This window comes from Coccinella septempunctata, chromosome 1, assembly GCF_907165205.1.
Source record: "Coccinella septempunctata chromosome 1, icCocSept1.1, whole genome shotgun sequence".
Classification (NCBI taxonomy): domain Eukaryota; kingdom Metazoa; phylum Arthropoda; class Insecta; order Coleoptera; family Coccinellidae; genus Coccinella; species Coccinella septempunctata.
This window is the reverse complement of record NC_058189.1, coordinates 70,954,670-70,977,921: the sequence shown is the minus strand read 5'-3', so window position 1 is coordinate 70,977,921 and position 23,252 is coordinate 70,954,670. Positions and strand designations below refer to the sequence as shown.

Sequence of the window (23,252 nt, the reverse complement as noted above, 5' to 3'; positions counted from 1 at the left end):
TCATTCCAGCTTCAAATTGATGCTGGAAAACAAATAATGAAAGTATTCATTCCTTCACTTCATTTTCCAACACGTAAAGGATAAGAATCATGAAATTAAAATGAACAAGTCTGAAAACACATCCAATAATTGTTCTCGACAATCGTCGTAAATGACCGGTCAGACGTAGAATTCATTCTACTCGAATGAATCTCCCTGATTCATATTCCGAACGCCCTACTCCCATCTTACTTTAACGGAACTAATTTGTGGGATTACCCCCATTAATATTCCTTGCCAGAAACGTTTCAAGATAAATGGATCTCCTCGAGTAACTTTTTCGTGTTGGTAACAGCCTCTCAAAAGCGTAACGAATGTTCTACTCATTAGATTCTCGAAAGATAGGATCCCGTTTTATTCCATCTGGAGGACATTGACGCAAAAAGGGAAATGCCAAAGATGCTGCTGGCGAGAGGGAATAGTTTCAATTATAATCTACGAATGGGGTTCGTGAAAATGTCACCTCAGACTGCAGGAATTAGACTTTCATCTGGAGGGGTTTCGTTTTCATTGTTGAATAACACCCAGGCAATTTTTATTTCCGCATCTTACTTTCTGATTACTTTTTGTAACCTAGTTACTTTTAATGGTAATGAAGAACTCAGAGATTATTAACTTCGTTCGAGAAATCACAGTCAGATCGAGAAAACATAGACTCAAATTTATAAAGAGACAATGGGATCACTTACCCATGGATACTTTGCTCACTTCTAACAGTCTTGTAAGATGCCTCAAGCAAGAATACGCTGTAGCTCTCTCATTTTCCAACAATTCTTCCCTATGTACATGACTATCGCTGGAATTCAAAACGCCATCCTTCACGACAAAATGAATAAGGTCCATCGCTCTCCTCATCTGGCAGAAAACCGTATCTCGATTCTCTCTGGAGGAACTGCAATCCGGATGCCGAAGACAAGTCTGGAAAGAATAATAGTCGAATATTCAGAGATGAAATCTGAAAAATGATAAAAGGCCCTCTCACCTTACTGGATGTTAAAAGCATCATGGTGGATCTCTCCAACACTTGCCTAGCTGCTGCCATCTGTGCCCTCCTTCGTTCGTCCTTAAGGTCATTTTGACGATCCCCGGTCAAATGTGCAAGCTCCACCATCTCGGCACCAAATTGGCTGAATGCTTTCACGAATTCAGTAAAATTGTTTACTGATTCTAGACGATCTAAACTGTGTGACACCTACAAAAAAGTTCTCCAATTGAACTTTGAAATTGCATACATGAAAATATTAATTTCGGATCTGGGTATTTATACCGATTAACTTTTTCTTGTGTGTGAGATATAAAGGACTCCAGTTATTTGGTTTTCTGTGTTCATGACGTAAATAAATACTTCCTTCCCGAAATATTTGTGTTGAGAAAACTCCTAATCTGAATGAAGAACCATGGCAACCGTCCTTGCCATCATCCAGGCCGAGTTGAAAGTGAAATCACTCAGGAATTCTAGCCGCCCACATTATTCATATGTTGACTCCGACCTTTTCGTGGGAAACGTCTAGAATCCTCCAGGCACACATCCCTCACTCTCGAATGCAGGTAGGGGGGTTGTTAGCTGGTAATTTGCATGTTTCAACATACCCGGCTTGTGATTGATGGTATCCGATTTGGCAGCCTGCAATAACGAACGTTTGCCCTTCCGATGAGGGATGAGTGAGGTTGTTACAGGTGTTGCAAATGGATTGGGGACCCTTATAACATTGGCACGAAAACGCGGATGATTCTCGATCCATGGTACAATTTTCGAAGGCAGACAAATCGGCAAGAAAATAAAGGAGTCGGAAAAAAATTAATGGTCAATAAGACCACCATCATTTATTTTCAATACCCACCTTGTCTTTGGCTAAAAGGAGCTGTTTAACTACAACAATATCTGCCAAGAGAAGCACCCTCGTAATGGCCCCTAACAGGCATCTTGATGCCCTGATCAACACCGTCCGATCAGGAAGAACTTCTTCCGCTTCCTCCGTCTCTTCACAGATCCTTTCAATTGCACTTCCTGAAAAAGTGATCGATTTATCACTCAGTGGCGGTTCCTGGAGTGATTTTGGGGATGTTTGAAAGAAAACTACTTTGAAACTATTCTTATTTCAGAGGGAAATAAAATAGAATTTTCAGCTGAGCCCATTCTTTTCAGGATTTTTCAAAGGACTACTTTCCATACTCGTATTTCCCAGAAAAATCATTGTATATCTAATATGATGAACATTTCGAATAAGCAACTCTTCCGAGTCGCGTATTTTTCAGAAAAATCATTGTAGATCTAAAAGTGATACATTTTTTGAAAGAGCAACTCTTCTAGTAATAAATCTCGCAATTTCATCGACCTCGGTGTATCTGTTCGGTCTTGACGAACTTTCATCTGACCTCATCTTTTTCGGGATTTTTCGAAGACAGTATCTCCCAGAAAAATCATCGTAGATCTAAATGAGATTTTAATTGGGGTTACCTAATCTTTCAAGTCTCAAACCGAAAATTTGTCCTCAATAAGCGTAAACGACAGAGAAAATTTATGCATGAATATGAGTTATAGTTTTCTAACCCCTAAAACACTCCATTATCACACCGTGACGATCTCTGTCACCGTCTCTCTCTTCTCTTTACGTTTCGTTTCTCTCACAAATTCGCGTCACAATTAAGGAATACCTCGTAAATAGGTTTATGTGTTTCAGATGCAGAACTTCTGAATTTATAAGGGCAGTTATACGACTCGTAAATTATCCTCTAAGAATGGGTTCTTGGAGTTCATACTGTCGCGCATCCTTAATTCTTGGGACTTGGAAATTACTATTCATTATTTCTGCACGAGGCACGAGGCTGTAATTTCCATAGATCGACTCAAATTTGATTTCTGGTTGTATCGAAGTTTTCAAGAGCAGGAAGAAAGATTATTCCAAGGCAAAATACACAACACGAAGATAAATAAGAAAATTCTCATTTTCTAAAACTCATTTTGGATATATCCGGACCTTAAACTTCAAAACTGTCTCTACTCCGCTGTGGTAGAAGAAAACTCCCTTTTCCAATATTAATTCGAGGATTTTGCCCCAACATTCATACCGTTTTTCTCTAATCCTCGCCACCGTATCTGTAAAAGATAAGCCAGACAGGTTGCTCGCGAAGGGGACGGATCCTCTTTTAATAGAAACGGATAACCTTTTCCCGATTCCTTTTACTACTTTTTCCTTCGGAGGTGATATCTTCTACGTGAATGAATTCGGAAATTCCGTTTCCTTCAGCTGTTATGGATATGGATAAATCGGCACACGAAAATCGATTCGATATTTCAGGAAAAGATTCTATTATAATAAATTCATTTTTCGAACGCTGAGGTTGTAAGTCTCTTATACTTATATCTTACTTATATTTTCCGATTTTCAATGGAATGCAAGATACGGTACTAAATGGCGAATGCGCTAGTCACAAAGAGATTTGGTCTATCCCATTCAATCCTGCAATGTCTTTTTTGTAAAATTTATGTGATTGAAGGTTTTAACTTGATATTACTTTCACTATCCGTACGAAGATCACTCAATCACAGTGGAGGAGAAAAATGAACTTGAAAATATTGGTTTATAATTTTGTTTCGCCTGTTTTGCAATTCAAAAAATCGAGTAAAGCTTCTAGTTTTCACAGAAGTCCAAATAATTTTCCTCAACTTCATTCCGCTTATCTCTACGAGCGAAATGGGGATGAAGAAGGATGGAAAATCCCCCTAATTTTCAGCTCGGAATTGCTGTATTCAATTCTGAATATATCCGCTCTGACGGTTTCTGATTGAGTTACATTCTGGAAGGAAATGAAATGGGGCTTACCCGCCTGCCTCGCCTCCTTGCACGCCTCATACATGCCCTGCCTGACTTCCGGATAATCGTCAGCGATAGTCTCGCCAACTGTGACGAATCTTTCGACGGCAAGATTGACAGCCTGGCCGACTCTTGCCACCGCTGCCGGTCGTAATCCGCCTGCCGGTGACCCATGCTGTTCAACCAGGGACGAAATCTACCAACAAGAGATGTATCAAATATTCGAAATTCAACAATATTTAAAAAATTTATCGTTCAAACGTTCCACAGTTAATTTTTTCCCCAAGACGTCTGAATATACATCGTATTACTGTCACAATATTATAAATATAATCCATACATTAGAAAAATCTGTAATATACATGCACGTCTCTATAGGTAGAACCGAATTATTTGAAAAAACGCTCAGACACATCGATTTTTGGCTTTCAATGACCAACTCTGTATATGTAGAAGGTGAATCAGAAATGTCGAACTATTTCTTGAAATGATTGATCAGTGCAGAAAAGGAATGCTTATTTTTATCGTTTTCCTCCGTTTATCTGGGCTTTAAATTGATTACATTTATGAAGTGAGTTGCAACAATCGCAAATTTTTCTTTTGGGCTATATGGGCATCTTGGGATGTGCGGGTAGCATGCGTGGGTGGGAAGTGCCGGTAGAATGCGTGGGTGGGAAGTGCAGGTAGAATGCGTGGGTGGGATGTGCGGGTAGAATGCGTGGGTGGGATATGTGGGTAGAATGCATGGGTGGGAAGCACAGGTAGAATGCGTGGGTGGGAAGCACAGTAAGAATGCGTGGGTGGGATGTGCGGGTAGAATACGTGGGTGGAAAGCCCAGGTAGAATGCGTGGGTGGGATGTGCGGGTAGAATGCGTGGGTGGGATGTGTGGGTAGAATGCATGGGTGGGAAGCACAGGTAGAATGCGTGGGTGGGAAGCACAGTAAGAATGCGTGGGTGGGATGTGCGGGTAGAATACGTGGGTGGAAAGCGCAGGTAGAATGCGTGGGTGGGATGTGCGGGTAGAATGCGTGGGTGGGATGTGTGTGTAGAAAACGTGGGTGGGAAGCGCAGGTAGAATGCGTGGGTGGGATGTGCGGGTAGAATGCATGGTTGGGATATGCGGGTAGAATACGTGGGTGGGAAGCGCAGGTAGAATGCGTGGGTGGGATGTGCGGGTAGAATGCGTGGGTGGGATGTGCGGGTAGAATGCGTGGGTGGGATGTGTGGGTAGAATGCGTGAGTGGGAAGCACAGGTAGAATGCGTGGATGGGATGTGCGGGTAGAATGCGTGGGTGGGATGTGTGGGTAGAATGCATGGGTGGGAAGCACAGGTAGAATGCGTGGGTGGGAAGCACGGGTAGAATGCGTGAGTGGGATGTGCGGGTAGAATAAGTGGGTGGGAAGCGCAGGTAGAATGCGTGGGTGGGATGTGCGGGTAGAATACGTGGGTGGGAAGCGCAGGTAGAATGCGTGGGTGGGATGTGCGGGTAGAATGCGTTTATCTGGGCTTTAAATTGATTACATTTATGAAGTGAGTTGCAACAATCGCAAATTTTTCTTTTGGGCTATATGGGCATCTTGGGATGTGCGGGTAGCATGCGTGGGTGGGAAGTGCCGGTAGAATGCGTGGGTGGGAAGCGCAGGTAGAATGCGTGGGTGGGATGTGCGGGTAGAATGCATGGTTGGGATGTGCGGGTAGAATACGTGGGTGGGAAGCGCAGGTAGAATGCGTAGGTGGGATGTGCGGGTAGAATGCATGGTTGGTATGTGCGGGTAGAATACGTGGGTGGGAAGCGCAGGTAGAATGCGTAGGTGGGATGTGCGGGTAGAATGCGTGGATGGGATGTGTGGGTAGAAAACGTGGGTGGGAAGCGCAGGTAGAATGCGTGGGTGGGATGTGCGGGTAGAATGCATGGTTGGGATGTGCGGGTAGAATACGTGGGTGGGAAGCGCAGGTAGAATGCGTGGGTGGGATGTGCGGGTAGAATGCGTGGGTGGGATGTGTGGGTAGAATGCGTGAGTGGGAAGCACAGGTAGAATGCGTGGATGGGATGTGCGGGTAGAATGCGTGGGTGGGATGTGTGCGTAGAATGCATGGGTGGGAAGCACAGGTAGAATGCGTGGGTGGGAAGCACGGGTAGAATGCGTGAGTGGGATGTGCGGGTAGAATAAGTGGGTGGGAAGCGCTGGTAGAATGCGTGGGTGGGATGTGCGGGTAGAATACGTGGGTGGGAAGCGCAGGTAGAATGCGTAGGTGGGATGTGCGGGTAGAATGCGTGGGTGGGATGTGTGGGTAGAATGCGTGAGTGGGAAGCACAGGTAGAATGCGTGGATGGGATGTGCGGGTGGAATGCGTGGGTGGGATGTGTGCGTAGAATGCATGGGTGGGAAGCACAGGTAGAATGCGTGGGTGGGAAGCACGGGTAGAATGCGTGAGTGGGATGTGCGGGTAGAATAAGTGGGTGGGAAGCGCTGGTAGAATGCGTGGGTGGGATGTGCGGGTAGAATACGTGGGTGGGAAGCGCAGGTAGAATGCGTAGGTGGGATGTGCGGGTAGAATGCGTAGGTGGGAAGGGCAGGTAGAATGCGTGGGTGGGATGTGCGGGTAGTATGCATGTTCGGGATGTGCGAATAGAATACGTGGGTGGGAAGCGCAGGAAAAATGCGTGGGTGGGATGTGCGGGTAGAATGCGTGGGTGGGATGTGTGCGTAGAATGCATGGGTGGGAAGCACAGGTAGAATGCGTGGGTGGGAAGCACGGGTAGAATGCGTGAGTGGGATGTGCGGGTAGAATACGTGGGTGGGAAGCGCAGGTAGAATGCGTAGGTGGGATGTGCGGGTAGAATGCGTGGGTGGGATGTGTGGGTAGAATGCGTGGGTGGGATGTGCGGGTAGAAAACGTGGGTGGGAAGCGCAGGTAGAATGCGTAGGTGGGATGTGTGGGTAGAATGCATGGGTGGGAAGCACAGGTAGAATGCGTGGGTGGGATGTGTGGGTAGAATGCATGGGTGGGAAGCACAGGTAGAATGCGTAGGTGGGATGTGCGGGTAGAATACGTGGGTGGGAAGCAGAGGTAGAATGCGTGGGTGGGAAGCACAGTTAGAATGCGTGGGTGAGATGTGTGGGTAGAATGCGTGGGTGGGATGTGCGGGTAGAATACGTGGGTGGGAAGCGCAGGTAGAATGCGTAGGTGGGATGTGCGGGTAGAATGCGTGGGTGGGATGTGTGGGTAGAATGCGTGGGTGGGATGTGCGGGTAGAAAACGTGGGTGGGAAGCGCAGGTAGAATGCGTGGGTGGGATGTGCGGGTAGAATGCGTGGGTGGGATGTGTGGGTAGAATGCATGGGTGGGAAGCACAGGTAGAATGCGTGGGTGGGAAGCACAGTTAGAATGCGTGGGTGGGATGTGCGGGTAGAATACGTGGGTGGAAAGCGCAGGTAGAATGCGTGGTTGGGATTTGCGGGTAGAATGCGTGGGTGGGATGTGTGGGTAGAAAACGTGGGTGGGAAGGGCAGGTAGAATGCGTGGGTGGGATGTGCGGGTAGAATGCGTGGGTGGGATGTGTGGGTAGAATGCGTGAGTGGAAAGCACAGGTAGAATGCGTGGATGGGATGTGCGGGTAGAATGCGTGGATGGGATGTGTGGGTAGAATGCATGGGTGGGAAGCACAGGTAGAATGCGTGGGTGGGAAGCACGGGTAGAATGCGTGAGTGGGATGTGTGGGTAGAATAAGTGGGTGGAAAGCGCAGGTAGAATGCGTGGGTGGGATGTGCGGGTAGAATACGTGGGTGGGATGTGTGGGTAGAATGCATGGTTGGTATGTGCGGGTAGAATACGTGGGTGGGAAGCGCAGGTAGAATGCGTGGGTGGGATGTGTGGGTAGAATGCGTGGGTGGGAGGCACAGGTAGAATGCGTGGATGGGATGTGTGGGTAGAATACGTGGGTGGAAAGCGCAGGTAGAATGCGTGGATGGGATGTGCGGGTAGAATGCGTGGGTGGGATGTGTGGGTAGAATGCGTGAGTGGGAAGCACAGGTAGAATGCGTGGGTGGGAAGCACAATTAGAATGCGTGGGTGGGATGTGCGGGTAGAATACGTGGGTGGAAAGCGCAGGTAGAATGCGTGGGTGGGATGTGCGTGTAGAATGCGTGGGTGGGATGTGTGGGTAGAAAACGTGGGTGGGAAGCGCAGGTAGAATGCGTGGGTGGTATGTGCGGGTAGAATGCGTGGGTGGGATGTGTGGGTAGAATACGTGGGTGGAAAGCGCAGGTAGAATGCGTGGATGGGATGTGCGGGTAGAATGCGTGGGTGGGAAGCACAGGTAGAGTGCGTGGGTGGGAAGCACAGTTAGAATGCGTGGGTGGGATGTGCGGGTAGAATACGTGGGTGGAAAGCGCAGGTAGAATGCGTGGGTGGGATGTGCGGGTAGAATGCGTGGGTGGGATGTGTGGGTAGAAAACGTGGGTGGGAAGCGCAGGTAGAATGCGTGGGTGGGAAGCACAGTTAGAATGCGTGGGTGGGATGTGCGGGTAGAATACGTGGGTGGAAAGCGCAGGTAGAATGCGTGGGTGGGATGTGCGGGTAGAATGCGTGGGTGGGATGTGTGGGTAGAAAACGTGGGTGGGAAGCGCAGGTAGAATGCGTGGGTGGGATGTGCGGGTAGAATGCATGGTTGGGATGTGCGGGTAGAATACGTGGGTGGGAAGCGCAGGTAGAATGCGTGGGTGGGATGTGCGGGTAGAATGCGTGGGTGGGAAGCACAGTTAGAATGCGTGGGTGGGATGTGCGGGTAGAATACGTGGGTGGAAAGCGCAGGTAGAATGCGTGGGTGGGATGTGCGGGTAGAATGCGTGGGTGGGATGTGTGGGTAGAAAACGTGGGTGGGAAGCGCAGGTAGAATGCGTGGGTGGGATGTGCGGGTAGAATGCATGGTTGGGATGTGCGGGTAGAATACGTGGGTGGGAAGCGCAGGTAGAATGCGTGGGTGGGATGTGCGGGTAGAATGCGTGGGTGGGAAGCACAGTTAGAATGCGTGGGTGGGATGTGCGGGTAGAAAACGTGGGTGGGAAGCGCAGGTAGAATGCGTGGGTGGGATGTGCGGGTAGAATGCGTGGGTGGGAAGCGCAGGTAGAATGCGTGGGTGGGAAGCACAGTTAGAATGCTTGGGTGGGATGTGCGGGTAGAAAACGTGGGTGGGAAGCGCAGGTAGAATGCGTGGGTGGGATGTGCTGGTAGAATGCGTGGGTGGGATGTGTGGGTAGAATGCATGGGTGGGAAGCACAGGTAGAATGCGTGGGTGGGAAGCACAGTTAGAATGCGTGGGTGGGATGTGCAGGTAGAATACGTGGGTGGAAAGCGCAGGTAGAATGCGTGGGTGGCATGTGCGGGTAGAATGCGTGGGTGGGATGTGTGGGTAGAAAACGTGGGTGGGAAGCGCAGGTAGAATGCGTGGGTGGTATGTGCGGGTAGAATGCGTGGGTGGGATGTGTGGGTAGAAAACGTGGGTGGGAAGCGCAGGTAGAATGCGTGGGTGGGATGTGCGGGTAGAATGTGTGTGGGATGTGTGGGTAGAATGCGTGAGTGGAAAGCACAGGTAGAATGCGTGGATGGGATGTGCGGGTAGAATGCGTGGGTGGGATGTGTGGGTAGAATGCATGGGTGGGAAGCACAGGTAGAATGCGTGAGTGGAAAGCGCAGGTAGAATGCGTGGGTGGGATGTGCCGGTAGAAAACGTGGGTGGGAAGCACAGGTAGAATGCGTGGGTGGGAAGCACAGTTAGAATGCGTGGGTGGGATGTGCGGGTAGAATGCATGGTTGGGATGTGCGGGTAGAATACGTGGGTGGGAAGCGCAGGTAGAATGCGTGGGTGGGATGTGCGGGTAGAATGCGTGAGTGGGAAGCACAGGTAGAATGCGTGGATGGGATGTGCGGGTAGAATGCGTGGGTGGGATGTGTGGGTAGAATGCATGGGTGGGAAGCACAGGTAGAATGCGTGGGTGGGAAGCACAGGTAGAATGCGTGGATGGGATGTGCGGGTAGAATGCGTGGGTGGGATGTGTGGGTAGAATGCATGGGTGGGAAGCACAGGTAGAATGCGTGGGTGGGAAGCGCAGGTAGAATGCGTGGGTGGGATGTGCGGGTAGAATGCGTGGGTGGGAAGCGCAGGTAGAATGCGTGGGTGGGAAGCACAGGTAGAATGCGTGGATGGGATGTGCGGGTAGAATGCGTGGGTGGGATGTGTGGGTAGAATGCATGGGTGGGAAGCACAGGTAGAATGCGTGGGTGGGAAGCGCAGGTAGAATGCGTGGGTGGGATGTGCGGGTAGAATGCGTGGGTGGGAAGCGCAGGTAGAATGCGTGGGTGGGATGTGCGGGTAGAAAACGTGGGTGGGAAGCACAGGTAGAATGCGTGGGTGGGAAGCACAGTTAGAATGCGTGGGTGGGATGTGCGGGTAGAAAACGTGGGTGGGAAGCGCAGGTAGAATGCGTGGGTGGGATGTGCGGGTAGAATGCGTGGGTGGGATGTGTGGGTAGAATGCATGGGTTGGAAGCACAGGTAGAATGCGTGGGTGGGAAGCACAGTTAGAATGCGTGGGTGGGATGTGCGGGTAGAAAACGTGGGTGGGATGTGCAGGTAGAATACGTGGGTGGAAAGCGCAGGTAGAATGCGTGGGTGGCATGTGCGGGTAGAATGCGTGGGTGGGATGTGTGGGTAGAAAACGTGGGTGGGAAGCGCAGGTAGAATGCGTGGGTGGGATGTGCGGGTAGAATGTGGGTGGGATGTGTGGGTAGAATGCGTGAGTGGGAAGCACAGGTAGAATGCGTGGGTGGGAAGCACGGGTAGAATGCGTGGGTGGGATGTGTGGGTAGAATGCGTGGGTGGGATGTGCGGGTAGAAAACGTGGGTGGGAAGCACGGGTAGAATGCGTGGGTGGGATGTGCGGGTAGAATGCGTGGGTGGGATGTGCGGGTAGAATGCGTGGGTGGGATGTGCGGGTAGAAAACGTGGGTGGGAAGCGCAGGTAGAATGCGTGGGTGGGATGTGCGGGTAGAATGCGTGGGTGGGATGTGCGGGTAGAATGCGTGGGTGGGATGTGTGGGTAGAACGCATGGGTGGGAAGCACAGGTAGAATGCGTGGGTGGAAAGCACAGGTAGAATGCGTGGGTGGGATGTGTGGGTAGAATGCGTGGGTGGGATGTGCGGGTAGAAAACGTGGGTGGGAAGCGCAGGTAGAATGCGTGGGTGGGATGTGTGGGTAGAATGCGTGGGTGGGATGTGCGGGTAGAAAACGTGGGTGGGAAGCGCAGGTAGAATGCGTGGGTGGGATGTGCGGGTAGAATGCGTGGGTGGGATGTGCGGGTAGAATGCGTGGGTGGGATGTGCGGGTAGAAAACGTGGGTGGGAAGCGCAGGTAGAATGCGTGGGTGGGATGTGCGGGTAGAATGCGTGGGTGGGATGTGTGGGTAGAATGCATGGGTGGGAAGCACAGGTAGAATGCGTGGGTGGAAAGCACAGGTAGAATGCGTGGGTGGGATGTGCGGGTATAATACGTGGGTGGGAAGCGCAGGTAGAATGCGTGAGTGGGATGTGCGGGTAGAATGCGTGGGTGGGATGTGTGGGTAGAATGCGTGGGTGGGATTTGTGGGTAGAATGCGTGGGTGGGAAGCACAGGTAGAATGCGTGGGTGGGAAGCACGGGTAGAATGCGTGGATGGGATGTGCGGGTAGAATGCGTGGGTGGAAAGCACAGGTAGAATGGGTGTGTGGGATGTGTGGGTAGAATGCGTATGTGGGAAGCACAGGTAGAATGCGTGGGTGGGAAGCACAGGTAGAATGCGTGGGTGGGATGTGCGGGTAGAATGCGTGGGTGGGATCCCACCCACGCATTCTACCTGTGCTTCCCACCCACGTATTCTACCCGCACATCCCAACCATGCTTTCTACCCGCACATCCCACCCACGAAATCTACCTGCGCTTCCCACCCACGTATTCTACCCGCACATCCCACCCAAGCATTCTAACCGCACATCCCACCCACGCATTCTATCAGTGCTTCCCACCCACGCATTCTACCCACAAATCCCACCCATGCTTTCTACCCGCACATCCCACCCACGCAATCTACCTGCGCTTCCCACCCACGTATTCTACCCGCACATCCCAACCATGCATTCTACCCGCACATCCCACCCACGCAATCTACCTGCGCTTCCCACCCACGTATTCTACCCGCACATCCCACCCAAGCATTCTAACCGCACATCCCACCCACGCATTCTACCTGTGCTTCCCACCCATGCATTCTACCCACACATCCCACCCACGCATTCTACCCGCACATCCCATCCACGCATTCTACCTGTGCTTCCCACTCACGCATTCTACCCACACATCCCACCCACGCATTCTACCCGCACATCCCACCCACGCAATCTACCTGCGCTTCCCACCCACGTATTCTACCCGCACATCCCAACCATGCATTCTACCCGCACATCCCACCCACGCATTCTACCTGCGCTTTCCACCCACGTTTTCTACCCACACATCCCACCCACGCATTCTACCCGCACATCCCACCCACGCATTCTACCTGCGCTTCCCACCCACGTATTCTACCTGCACATCCCACCCACGCATTCTACCCGCACATACCACCCACGCATTCTACCCGCACATACCACCCACGCATTCTACCTGCGCTTCCCACCCACGTTTTCTACCCACACATCCCACCCACGCATTCTACCCGCACATCCCACCCACGCATTCTAACTGTGCTTCCCACCCACGCATTCTACCTGTGCTTCCCACCCATGCATTCTACCCACACATCCTACCCACGCATTCTACCCGCACATCCCACCCACGCATTCTACCTGCGCTTCCCACCCACGATTTCTACATATTCGTTATCTACACCTCCGATTAAGAAAATACTGCAATCTTGGTGGAAATCGGAGAGATCGAAAATTTTTCAAATTTTCCATACATATGCATGGAAAAATTGCGATTTTTTTTAAATATTTTTGGTCTCCGATCAGAACCAAATTTATACTGTACACTAATTGGAGGGCGTAGAACACGAATATCCAAACAGATATTTTGGACTTTCGTGGAAAAAATCATTAAATCTAAACTTTTCGCGGTAGATGAATGAAAGTCCAGTGCCTTTTTTCTGGCCGTTACAGCTCCTCAAAATTGACCGATTTTTTCGAATTTTTCACTGAAAGTTATTTATTTCCCAAAATACTGATCCTACAAAAAATCTAATTGATTCGTGAAATACTGAAAAATCTTGTGAATATATGGAAATTCACTGGCAAGTATTAAATGCTCTGAAAAAACCGAAATATTTCCCGACCTAAGAATCTATAGTTTCATGGAGGTTTGTTAGGTACTTTCTTGAAACAGGTACGTTTCAACCGAGTTTCCGAATCCGGACCTTATAACTCAGGTAGTTAGTTACCTCATGGAATATTTCAAAGGAGATTGCGTAAAGAATTTTCATCCGAATGGACCCAGGTTGAGCAAGCAGAATATAAATCCAAGTAGTTCACAGAATCCATCTCGAATCTCCCCCGTCAAAGGATATCGACGTGGACCGAATGCAGATTCAACATCTTCGGATTTCCATCTGTATGAAATATATTCCACGGAAAATAGGGCCATAATCTAGCTTACGAATAGTCATTTGAATTGCTTCAACAGGTTATAATCTACATTTGAATTAATGTTTGAACATTTGATTCTTATGGAAAAAATGTTGGTCTAGGAATTTTGCTACAAGAATAATCTCAAAAAACTTATTCGAAAAAAGTTATGAGCAAACTTAACAGCATTATTTGCCATCGTTTAATAAGGTCATAAAAATTGCTTTCAAATTTCTCACAAAGAAGAGAATTTCCTTCTGTTTTCAGTTGAGCAAACGTAGGTAAATCTTCATCGATCAAATCTTTTAACAACATGCATGGACCCATAAAACGCCCTGGATTGTAGTGTGTGTAACACCTAAATTATAAGCCCGCTGTTCATTCCATAGCTGTGTTAAATCTTACAACTATCTGGCACCACATCGGACTTCATTTCCATTTCATCACGCAAGACTCAGATTGCTTATATGCCATCAATCCTAGGGTTGAAATGCCATGATTCGTTCTGGGCACGTGATCCATTTTTTTAACAAGGTGAATTATTCGGATCTAGCATTAATTTCACCTTATCAACGGAAATTACAATGTTGATTCTCAAGGTTCAGAACACTCAACAGAAATTCCATTTGGAAAGCGCAACGTAAAAATAACCCCACGATCAACTTCAGCGTTTCACGTACCTATATTTAAAAAAAAAAGATTTTTAGTATACCTGATAAAAAATTGAAAGAGATGAATCAATAAATAATTGTCAATTCTCAAAAGTGGCACCCTCACTTATTATTATTTTCTACAGTGGTTTTAAGTCTTGTAAAACATTTCAATTTGATTGTAGTTGTCATGATGTATAAAAGAAAAAGTTTTCTTCGAAACATCTTCTATTTCTTTCCTGAAACATTCATTCCAATTCTCCTTATTTTCTCAAACCGAAGACTAATTTTGTCGGCGTTAATTAGATGTGAAAGTTACTCCCATACTATATACTGCATTTTATACAGCCATTGCATCTTTTCTGTATGCTGGTATCACATCATTTATTCTTCAGCGCCACAAATGAAAGGAGGAACGAAGAGGAGGGGAAAAAGAGATTATGTTCGGCGCTGTTCAGTCCACAAAAAGCTGCATATCGGTTTCTTCCAGGCAAGAAAAAATTCCGGGCAACTATGTGCCAACTTGATGATGATAATGTTCTGGAAAAGTTGTATCGTGAATGGAATAGACGCTGCCATAAATTTATACGAGTTGACGTTAGACTTTGCGAGAGATAAAAATGTAAAATGGTCCAGTTACATTGTTCCTTGCCGGAGTATTATCATAACCGAGCAGTTTCTCTTCATCATAATTCGCACTTTTCACGAGGAGTTTTCGGTATCTTTATAAGGGTTGAAGGGGATTTGGTGTGAATTTTTTGAATCTCAGATGAGGCTCCATCTATTTCGATATAAAAATTATGGGATTGAGATTCTTGGCTCTTTTCCTCATACCGTTTGAAGCGAGTTCTGCGACAAAAAGTAAACATTTTTATTCCTTTTCATTTTCCGCCTAGTTTATATTGATATAATCTAAAATTTTCACCTCTAAACAACCCTATATAAATCACACATTAGACATCTATGAATTCACTCGAAACGTTGCCTTGAGCAAAATAATCACTCACTCAGCCGGCAAAGTTTGGAAGCAATGGAATTAACATCGCAGATTTCCGAACAGCCATTAAATGAACCTTGTAATTTTCTTGAAACACGCAGCCTTTTCCATCTCGACAGCAATAAAGTGAAAAACTGGTGGAATTTCAGATCGAACTAATTGATAATCCAAAACGAAACTTGATTAATGGTTTCGGAAACCTCCATGTCTGATGGAAATATCTCTTTCCGGGGTTATCAAGGGTGGGTAGTTGTTTCAAAGGTCAATGGCGAACCTTTAGTTATTTTTAACCATCTTCAGACAGCACAATAAAATATCTCATATCTGCTCAGCAATTGATAGGGTCAAGTTTAAAATTTTCTTTATTTGGGGCTTTATCTGGAACATATAATAATACAGGTGTTCTTTTAGAAGAAACTGGGATGTTTTATGTTGTTTTCATAGTTTTTTTTTTCATTTTATCCAACTCTTTCTCTCTTAATTCGATTTATTGTAGTATGCTGCAGATGGTCGCATAAAAAATAATTGATGAAATGGAAGGACTATTTACCTACAGTAAAGATGAAGTGTAAAATAGCAGGTGAATATCAAGAAGAATATCATACTTGTCCATAATTACTATTATACGATATTTTTATCAACTAAAAGAATTCTACTAAAGGGGGAAGATGTGCCTATGGTTCATTAATTCTTTCGCATCTTCCAATAGATATTACTTCATGCAACACTGAGTGTTGCAATCGTCATAAAGAGATGAGAATCCTATAAATTGTGGAATTTAAAGAAGTATATGCAGACGTGGAATTTCTACTAAAAGGGTAGACGAATGATTGATAATAATATTTCATTGATCCGTCCGTCATATATTTCAGTTTGTCTCACAATATATCATTTCAACATCGATTTCAGATTAACAGCAGGCGGACTAAATAATGGATCACCCTGGGATTTCGAGTCCATTTATCAGGAAAACATGCAACACCCCAATATTTTTCAGTTGGACGTAAAAGCTCGTTTTTCATTGTCTGTTTCAGTGGTGCCTTCAGCTAGACTTTAGTCCGGGAAAGTCAGAACTCATTTAAATAGACTCTGATTAAGGGATATGGTTAAATGTTTCATTTATTATATCTCCCTAGAAGATTCTTCAGTAAGGACAGGTCGATCTTGAATGGGAAGGAGTATCTAACGTCTGTTTATTTAAAAGCCCCATTTTTTGCGTAATGCAAGGAATATATATGACATTGATTAAATGAATGCCGCATATATCCAGATGAATTTAGCCCCTCAAGTACCCAGTGGCTTGCCTCGAAGCTTCGTCTTACTGAAATCACAAGTTAACGTCCATCTTACTTTTGTATATACACAATCTATCATCTACTTTGGACTCAGATAGTACCTCGTCGATCAACCAAGCGAGAAGTTTAACTTGTGTTTCATTTAGAGACAATTATGGTCAAGTATCTTCAGTTCTGGTTCTGGTCATCTCTCAGACTGGAGAGCTAGCTTGAAGCATAAGTTTCCCAATCGATAATGCTAGTGTCAAAACCTGGGTTGGCTTCTCAGATTGCCTACCGCTTATATTGTTAGTAAAAGTATTCGGATTCCGCACTTTAATATTGGGTTGGAACGACATCCTTTATTCAAGAGGACAACGAAAGCGCGCTTATAAATGGTTGGGCGCCCATTGTTGAAAACTTTCCGGAACTCTACAGGATGGCCGTGAGTAGACACAAAGCCAACCATGTTTTCCATTGTGGGATATCCGATTGTTTGCGTCCATTCAATCAAAAGTTTATTGGTCCACTTGAAAATGCAATCAACATTACCCTCTGCCATTGAACATTCATGCTATAGGGTTTCGAAGAAGAATTTGTAGGGTTGAAAGAGGTGCCAGATAGAAATTCTTCCTAACGCTTCAGTTTAGAGTCAATGGATCAGAACACAGCTTGTCCCAAAAGATGGAATCAGTGAAATAATCGTCAAGACCGAACGGCTGCATCGAGCTCTATGAAATTTTCAGATTTATTACTAGAAGAGTTGCTCTTTCAGAATATGCATCACATTTCCATCTACGGTTATGTTTATTGAGAGAAAAACAACTCGAAAGCTAAACTTCGAAAAATTCTGAAAAAGATGGGTTCAGTAAAAAATTTGTCAAGACTAAACGGTTGCACCTAGATGGATGATATTCTCAGATTTATTACTAGAAGAGTTGCTCTTTCAGAATATGTATAACATTTCCATTTACGATCACTTTTATTGAGAGATGAACGACTCGAAAGCTGACCTTCGAAAAACCCTGAAAAAGATGGGTTCAGTTAAAAATACGTCAAGACTGAAAGGTTGCACCTAGATGGATGAAATTCTCAGAGTTATTACTAGAAGAGTTGCTCTTTCAGAATATGTATCACATTTCCATCTACGGTTACTATTATTGAGAGATAAACGACTCGAAAGCTGACCTTCGAAAAATCCTGAAAAGGATGGGTTCAGTTAAAAATTCGTCAAGACTGAACGGTTGCACCCAGATGGATAAAATTCTTAGATTTATTACCAGAAGAGTTGCTCTTTCAGAATATGTATCATATTTCCATCTACGGTTACTATTATTGAAAGATAAACGACTCGAAAGCTGATCTTCGAAAAATCCTGCAAAAGATGGGTTCAGTTAAAAATTCGTCAAGACTGAAAGGTTGCACCTAGATGGATGAAATTCTCAGAGTTATTACTAGAAGAGTTGCTCTTTCAGAATATGTATCACATTTCCATCTGCGGTTATTTTTATTGAGAGATAAACGACTCGAAACCTGACCTTCGAAATATCCTGAAAAAGATGGAATCAATGAAATAATCGTCAAGACCGAACGGCTGCATCGAGCTCCATGAAAATTTCAGATTTATTACTAGAAGAAAGATTCGAAAAACAGAAAAATGTGTGAAAAGAAACTGTCTACTGTTAAAAGGTACTGAAGGGTCACCCAGTATATTACCAGTATAGAAAGGAAGAAACAAAAGGGATTCAAAGAGTTATGAAGCTATACCAAAATAACACTTCCACCTCAACAAGGGAAAACGATTCGTAGCGTTCCATTTAGCGGAGATGAATGGAGTTACTCATGAATGGGTTCCATTTTTAGCTCGTACAATGTGCTCCAGATACGAAAACCACTTTTGCGATGTTATTGTTCAGATTTTCTGCAATGGATAAGGCAAATCTGATGATACACCATGATATTCTTGGATATTACAAAGATGAATTCTGCCAAGAGATGGAATTCATATTTTGGTAAATCAATAACTTGCACGTTCTGGATAGAGGACATCCCCAGGTTTTGTTGGCATTTCCTCAGTCCCAAAAGCGTCAATTCTGCTTATCAGTGGAGTCGTATTTCAAATTATTAGTAACAATCTACCAAAAATTATGTTGATCACATGGACGATATGATAGAAGATATTGCTACGGTTAATAATAATTACCTTTCCATTTGTCATCCTCCTCGTTAAGCAAGACCTCAAATAGCTCATTGTCTTTATAAAAAAAGCTGAATTTATGTCACTTGGTCATCAAACTTTTCACACTTCACACAACAACTTGCTGAAAGCACAATGATATTTCATTTTATAATTTGAAGTGGAAGGATAACTCAATGCGAAATACTGTCTAGCCTATCTCATAAGGATATTTGAAAAATTAAACAGAAATAATATCGGATCATGCACTACGAAATATTCACTACCTACTTATGAATGAAGACTCGATCTATGAAAAACTGGAATATCAATTGACGGAGGAATTTTTTATTTATGGAAAAATTGCATGCAGTAACATTCTACAGTGGATCCGACAAGAAGATCATCGAGAAAAACTAATGATAATAGTTCGAATTTTAAGCAATAGATAGAAGTTAACGTAGACTCATACTTGTTGATAAAAAATAGAATTATATTTCGCATATTTTCAGCTCTATTACTGCAAGAATGTTGTTTGAGAACTTGCTTGTGGAGCATTAAAATTGAAGTTTTTTGTGTCACACCACCAAGTATATAAATCTCCAAATTTCAAATCAAACAATATCGGTAAATTGTTTCCTTGGAGGTGTCGAGAAATGATCAAATCAAAAGAGTTGTGGTTTTTTACGAATGTAGAACATGGCAGAGTATAATTATAATATGAATTGAACATATTAACAAAACAATATACTGATGAAGTGATGGATGCTTTCATGGCACGGATACTTTTTGAATATTAGAAGTTTTGAAATGTGTAACCAATACACAATCCACAATTAAACTGAAAAAATGAAATTACCTGATTTTTACTAAAATGAGTTATTTGACCACTACACATGTTCATGTTTCGCTATCACAGTAGCATCTTCAGGTGGGTGAAAGTAACCTGAAGATGCTTCTGTGATAGCGAAACAGGTGTCGGGGTGGAATAGCTCATTCTAGTAAAAATCATTAATTTCAGTTTTTAGTTTATATCGAAAGGCTTTTTGGTGGTCGTCTATTTGGTATTTGACCTCAACTTTGAACAGTCCAGAGTGTTGGAATTCTGCACAGAGGAAAAATGGCCTACCACAATGACAAGAGAAAACATTTTCAAGGGGAATTGGTTATGATTATTTGCATCTTGCCTTCAAACGATTCGAAAATATTCATTATTGTGAATGCCGATTTCTTCATATTCAAGTAGGTATTGATCAGCGCATTTTCTTCGAATGAAAACTTGATTATTATCTATAAATTACTAGGATTATTTTATCATCCTCTAGTTTATATACTGCTGCATCGATGTATACCTATGCAGTACATAATATAGCTACATATTATGATACGTAGGAAAGTTGGATGGATCAAAATGTTTTTATATTTATTAACAACGATTTCTGTAGAATTATGAATTCATAATTAATCAAACAACTTAATTTGGATATTTTTCGACGATTCCCAACTGTACAGATCCCTAGAGAATTGAATGCTGAATATTTACCTTTTCATTCTTAGTTCTATTAGCCAAGCAGGAACGTTGATAACTCATATTGGTGTTAATTTTATCACTTTCCACTAACCACTACTTTAAATCTACTATTCTAACTAATTCTAGATCAATAACAAACTGACATCATGATAATTTGTCGTCTAATAGTTACTTCACTTCTAGAAGCATTCATAAATTCGTAACAATGTAATTATAACAGGAGGTATATTTAAAAAATCTAATATGTATTCAAAAACTATTTTTGCTATTCTAGGCTACGTAAGACTGACGAATATCACACCAAAGGAATACGTATAATCTTCAAGATCGAAAATACATTAAGCTCGATTGTTAGTGCCCTTTTTCAGTCCTGAATTAAAGACATAAATATAACTTTGAACACTAGAAAACAAACATCAACAAAGATTTTAATTTAATTACCACGAACGTGTGTGGGTAGGGTTTCGTAGTGTTTTATTCAGATTGGATAACTTTTTCAACCTTGATATGTTAATTCAATTTATAAAATATCGATTTGATTGCACTTTTTTCAGTTGATATTCTTGTATAGTTATTGCTAAGGTCTGTAATGATCTTTTTTCTTTCCCTACATCAGGAAACTTGTTGATACATCGTCGAGGATCAAGTTTTTTTTTGTGAAAACTTAAACTTTGATTTCCGCACTCTCAACGTGCAACAGTTTTTTTTTTAACGAAAATGTGTAATTCACGAACGTTCACGATGCGCCTGAATGTCTGAAAACTATTGGAAGATCGGGTTTAGAGTATCCGTACCGAGATGGAACTCCGGGAAGACTGAGACTGGATTACGTTGCAGTGTTACTCCGGAGAGTCCGGGACTTCCAAGTCCCTATTGATCAGCAGGAATTCGCGCCAAGAATTGACGCTTGCGTGCGAAGTGTAATCCAGCCTGTAGCTTTGTAGCATCGAGGCTGTTAATCGGTACCTCCTCCCTCTCCAAATTGCTAATTCGAAAGGGATGAGTGAATAACTCTATATATACACAATGTGTGGAAAGTGAAAGCATTTTTCAGAAAAGAAGAAGAACCTTTCGATATCCTGTAATATCCTTCCTTATTGATCATCAAAGCGAAAGTAGTGAATTTCAGCTAAATTGAGATGAAAGGTCAGCTTTCTAGTCTATTGAGCTCAAGAATACAGGCTCAGAGATGAACAAATTCGTCTCTCTCATTTCACGTCTGATGTCCAAGCTTTTTTCGAAAATTATTGAAAGTAACTGTTGAACTGGGGGTTCGAACAAACAAAAGTTAATTTCTTCTTCCTTGTTCTTGTTTCTTCACAGCTGAAAACAACAGAATGCATCTTTTGGAATAATCAACCCGCGGAAATCAAGTGAAAACCGAAATTCTGTATAACCCCATAAATCCCACAGCGGAATCTGACCTTTTTTCACTCTGTTTTTCTGTTATACGCACCATTAAGGACTATAACCAACAGTGCAATCAAAAGCAAATCTGCGCGATAGCAGCAAACAAACTCTCACAGGTTTTATTAATTAAACCATCGCTTATCTCGCTTTCCTGTTTTAACGTGGATATTCGCTTTCTATCTAATGCAAGATGTGGCAAGATTTACGGTCAGATTAAAATCACGTTATTAAAGTAGACTACGGAACTCTGGGTGATAAGATATAATTCAGGAAAATTGGTATGTTGATGTGATTTGATTCTCGACAATTAGTCGTTCTTCTTCTTTATGAAACCATAAAAATCGTTTATGAAACCACGTGTCACAAGATTGAAATAGATTCTCTCCTTCTTATATTCAAACATCATCAATCTTAGAATTTCGTATCAGAAGGTTTAACGGGTCTCTGTTATTGTCAAAAGCTTCTGAATTTCGCATGAAATGAAAGGAATTTTCAAGTGTCCCGAACACTCAGTCTGTACAGTAAAAATTATGCAAGGGGCTGGGGCTTTTTGCACATTATTTCATTCAGACTCGAGAAAACGACTTTGTTGCGGAAATCTGAAAGTCACGAAACATAAATATTTTTTAAATCTTATACCTCGCGAGACACTTCATCAAGTGGGAAACTGGAAAAAAAATAAACTTAGATAACCAGCAGTCAACATCACCAATTTCAATCTTCGTCTATTTGTTTAAGGGCGAAACTTTTGCAGTGAAAATCCCTCATTTGGATATTGGAATGTTATCGTAATACCTTTTTATGAACAGCTTATATATTCTACAATCTATAAATGTTGGATAAAAATGTTACAACATTTTATATTCTCAACATGCATTGTCCAAACAATTTTCGATGATACACATCCAAAAAAAATTGAGATTTTTGTGTTTCAGTTTCACAATCAAAATACGAACAACTAACAATCTACACGATGACTAAATAATTATAGAAGAGAATATAGGATTGAGGTTTTAAGCTTCAAAAAATCACTTAAACTCATATTACTTTTTGTCGTAGAATTTGCGTTCACTTTCAGACTGTTTTTTTCATTTATATAAACTAATTAAACAGTTCAATAGTGCTAGCAAATTCTTCGGAAGAACTAGTATATGAGAAATAAATTTTGAGACTTAAAATCTTCAGCTATTATCTCTCGTCTCTTCAGTTAGTTATGTTCTCTTCCCAACTGTTCCATACTATGGAATAAACTTTGAGAATAAGACATAAAGTAGACATAATGTTCTAGCTATTCCTACATAATTTTGAATAAACATAAGGGAAAATTGAAAATATGCCAAAGGAGCACACCCATAAATACCTTCCCCAAAGTTGAAAGCCAACCCTGTACATTTGAGAACTACAGAAAAGACCTCCTATTTTACCTGTTTGATAAGGGGGAGTAGAGTTTGTTCTATACTACGGGTCTTAATTTCTAAACAGTCAACATTTGTTGTATCTACACCTGCCATTTTCTACACTACTGTCTATCCTCCTCTTGTCCTAGGGAAATTCGATTAATACGTCCTTTTCCATTATAACCTCTTTTCATTCTACAGCTCGAACAGCTGTTTATGCAAAACGCTTTCAATACATATGGCGACATCTGTGCCTGTTACGACTGAGCAAGAAAGTAAATTTTGGTTCATATTAGAGTAATCTGTAA

The 23,252-nt window shown here is 43.6% G+C and overlaps 1 protein-coding gene across 6 annotated transcripts in view; it reads right to left on the bottom strand.

Moving 5' to 3' along the window:
• The window catches only part of LOC123315070 (alpha-catulin), a 35,742-nt gene extending 12,684 nt beyond the window's left edge, over positions 1-23,058 (bottom strand). For 2 of the 6 annotated variants that reach the window (XM_044900653.1, XR_006537907.1), the window contains exons 1-5: positions 20,150-21,115; positions 3,864-4,050; positions 1,881-2,047; positions 1,022-1,231; positions 729-957 (exon numbers count right to left, since the gene is read on the bottom strand). In XM_044900653.1, coding sequence (XP_044756588.1) covers positions 729-957; positions 1,022-1,231; positions 1,881-2,047; positions 3,864-4,050; positions 20,150-20,197 — 841 coding nt within the window. In that variant the 5' untranslated portion in view covers positions 20,198-21,115. Of the gene's footprint in view, positions 1-728; positions 958-1,021; positions 1,232-1,880; positions 2,048-3,863; positions 4,051-18,633; positions 18,752-20,149; positions 21,116-22,971 lie in introns of those variants that run through there. The other 4 variants (XM_044900645.1, XM_044900629.1, XM_044900658.1 and 1 more) reach the window with 4 other exon arrangements.
• Between the last annotated feature and the right edge of the window lie 194 nt (positions 23,059-23,252).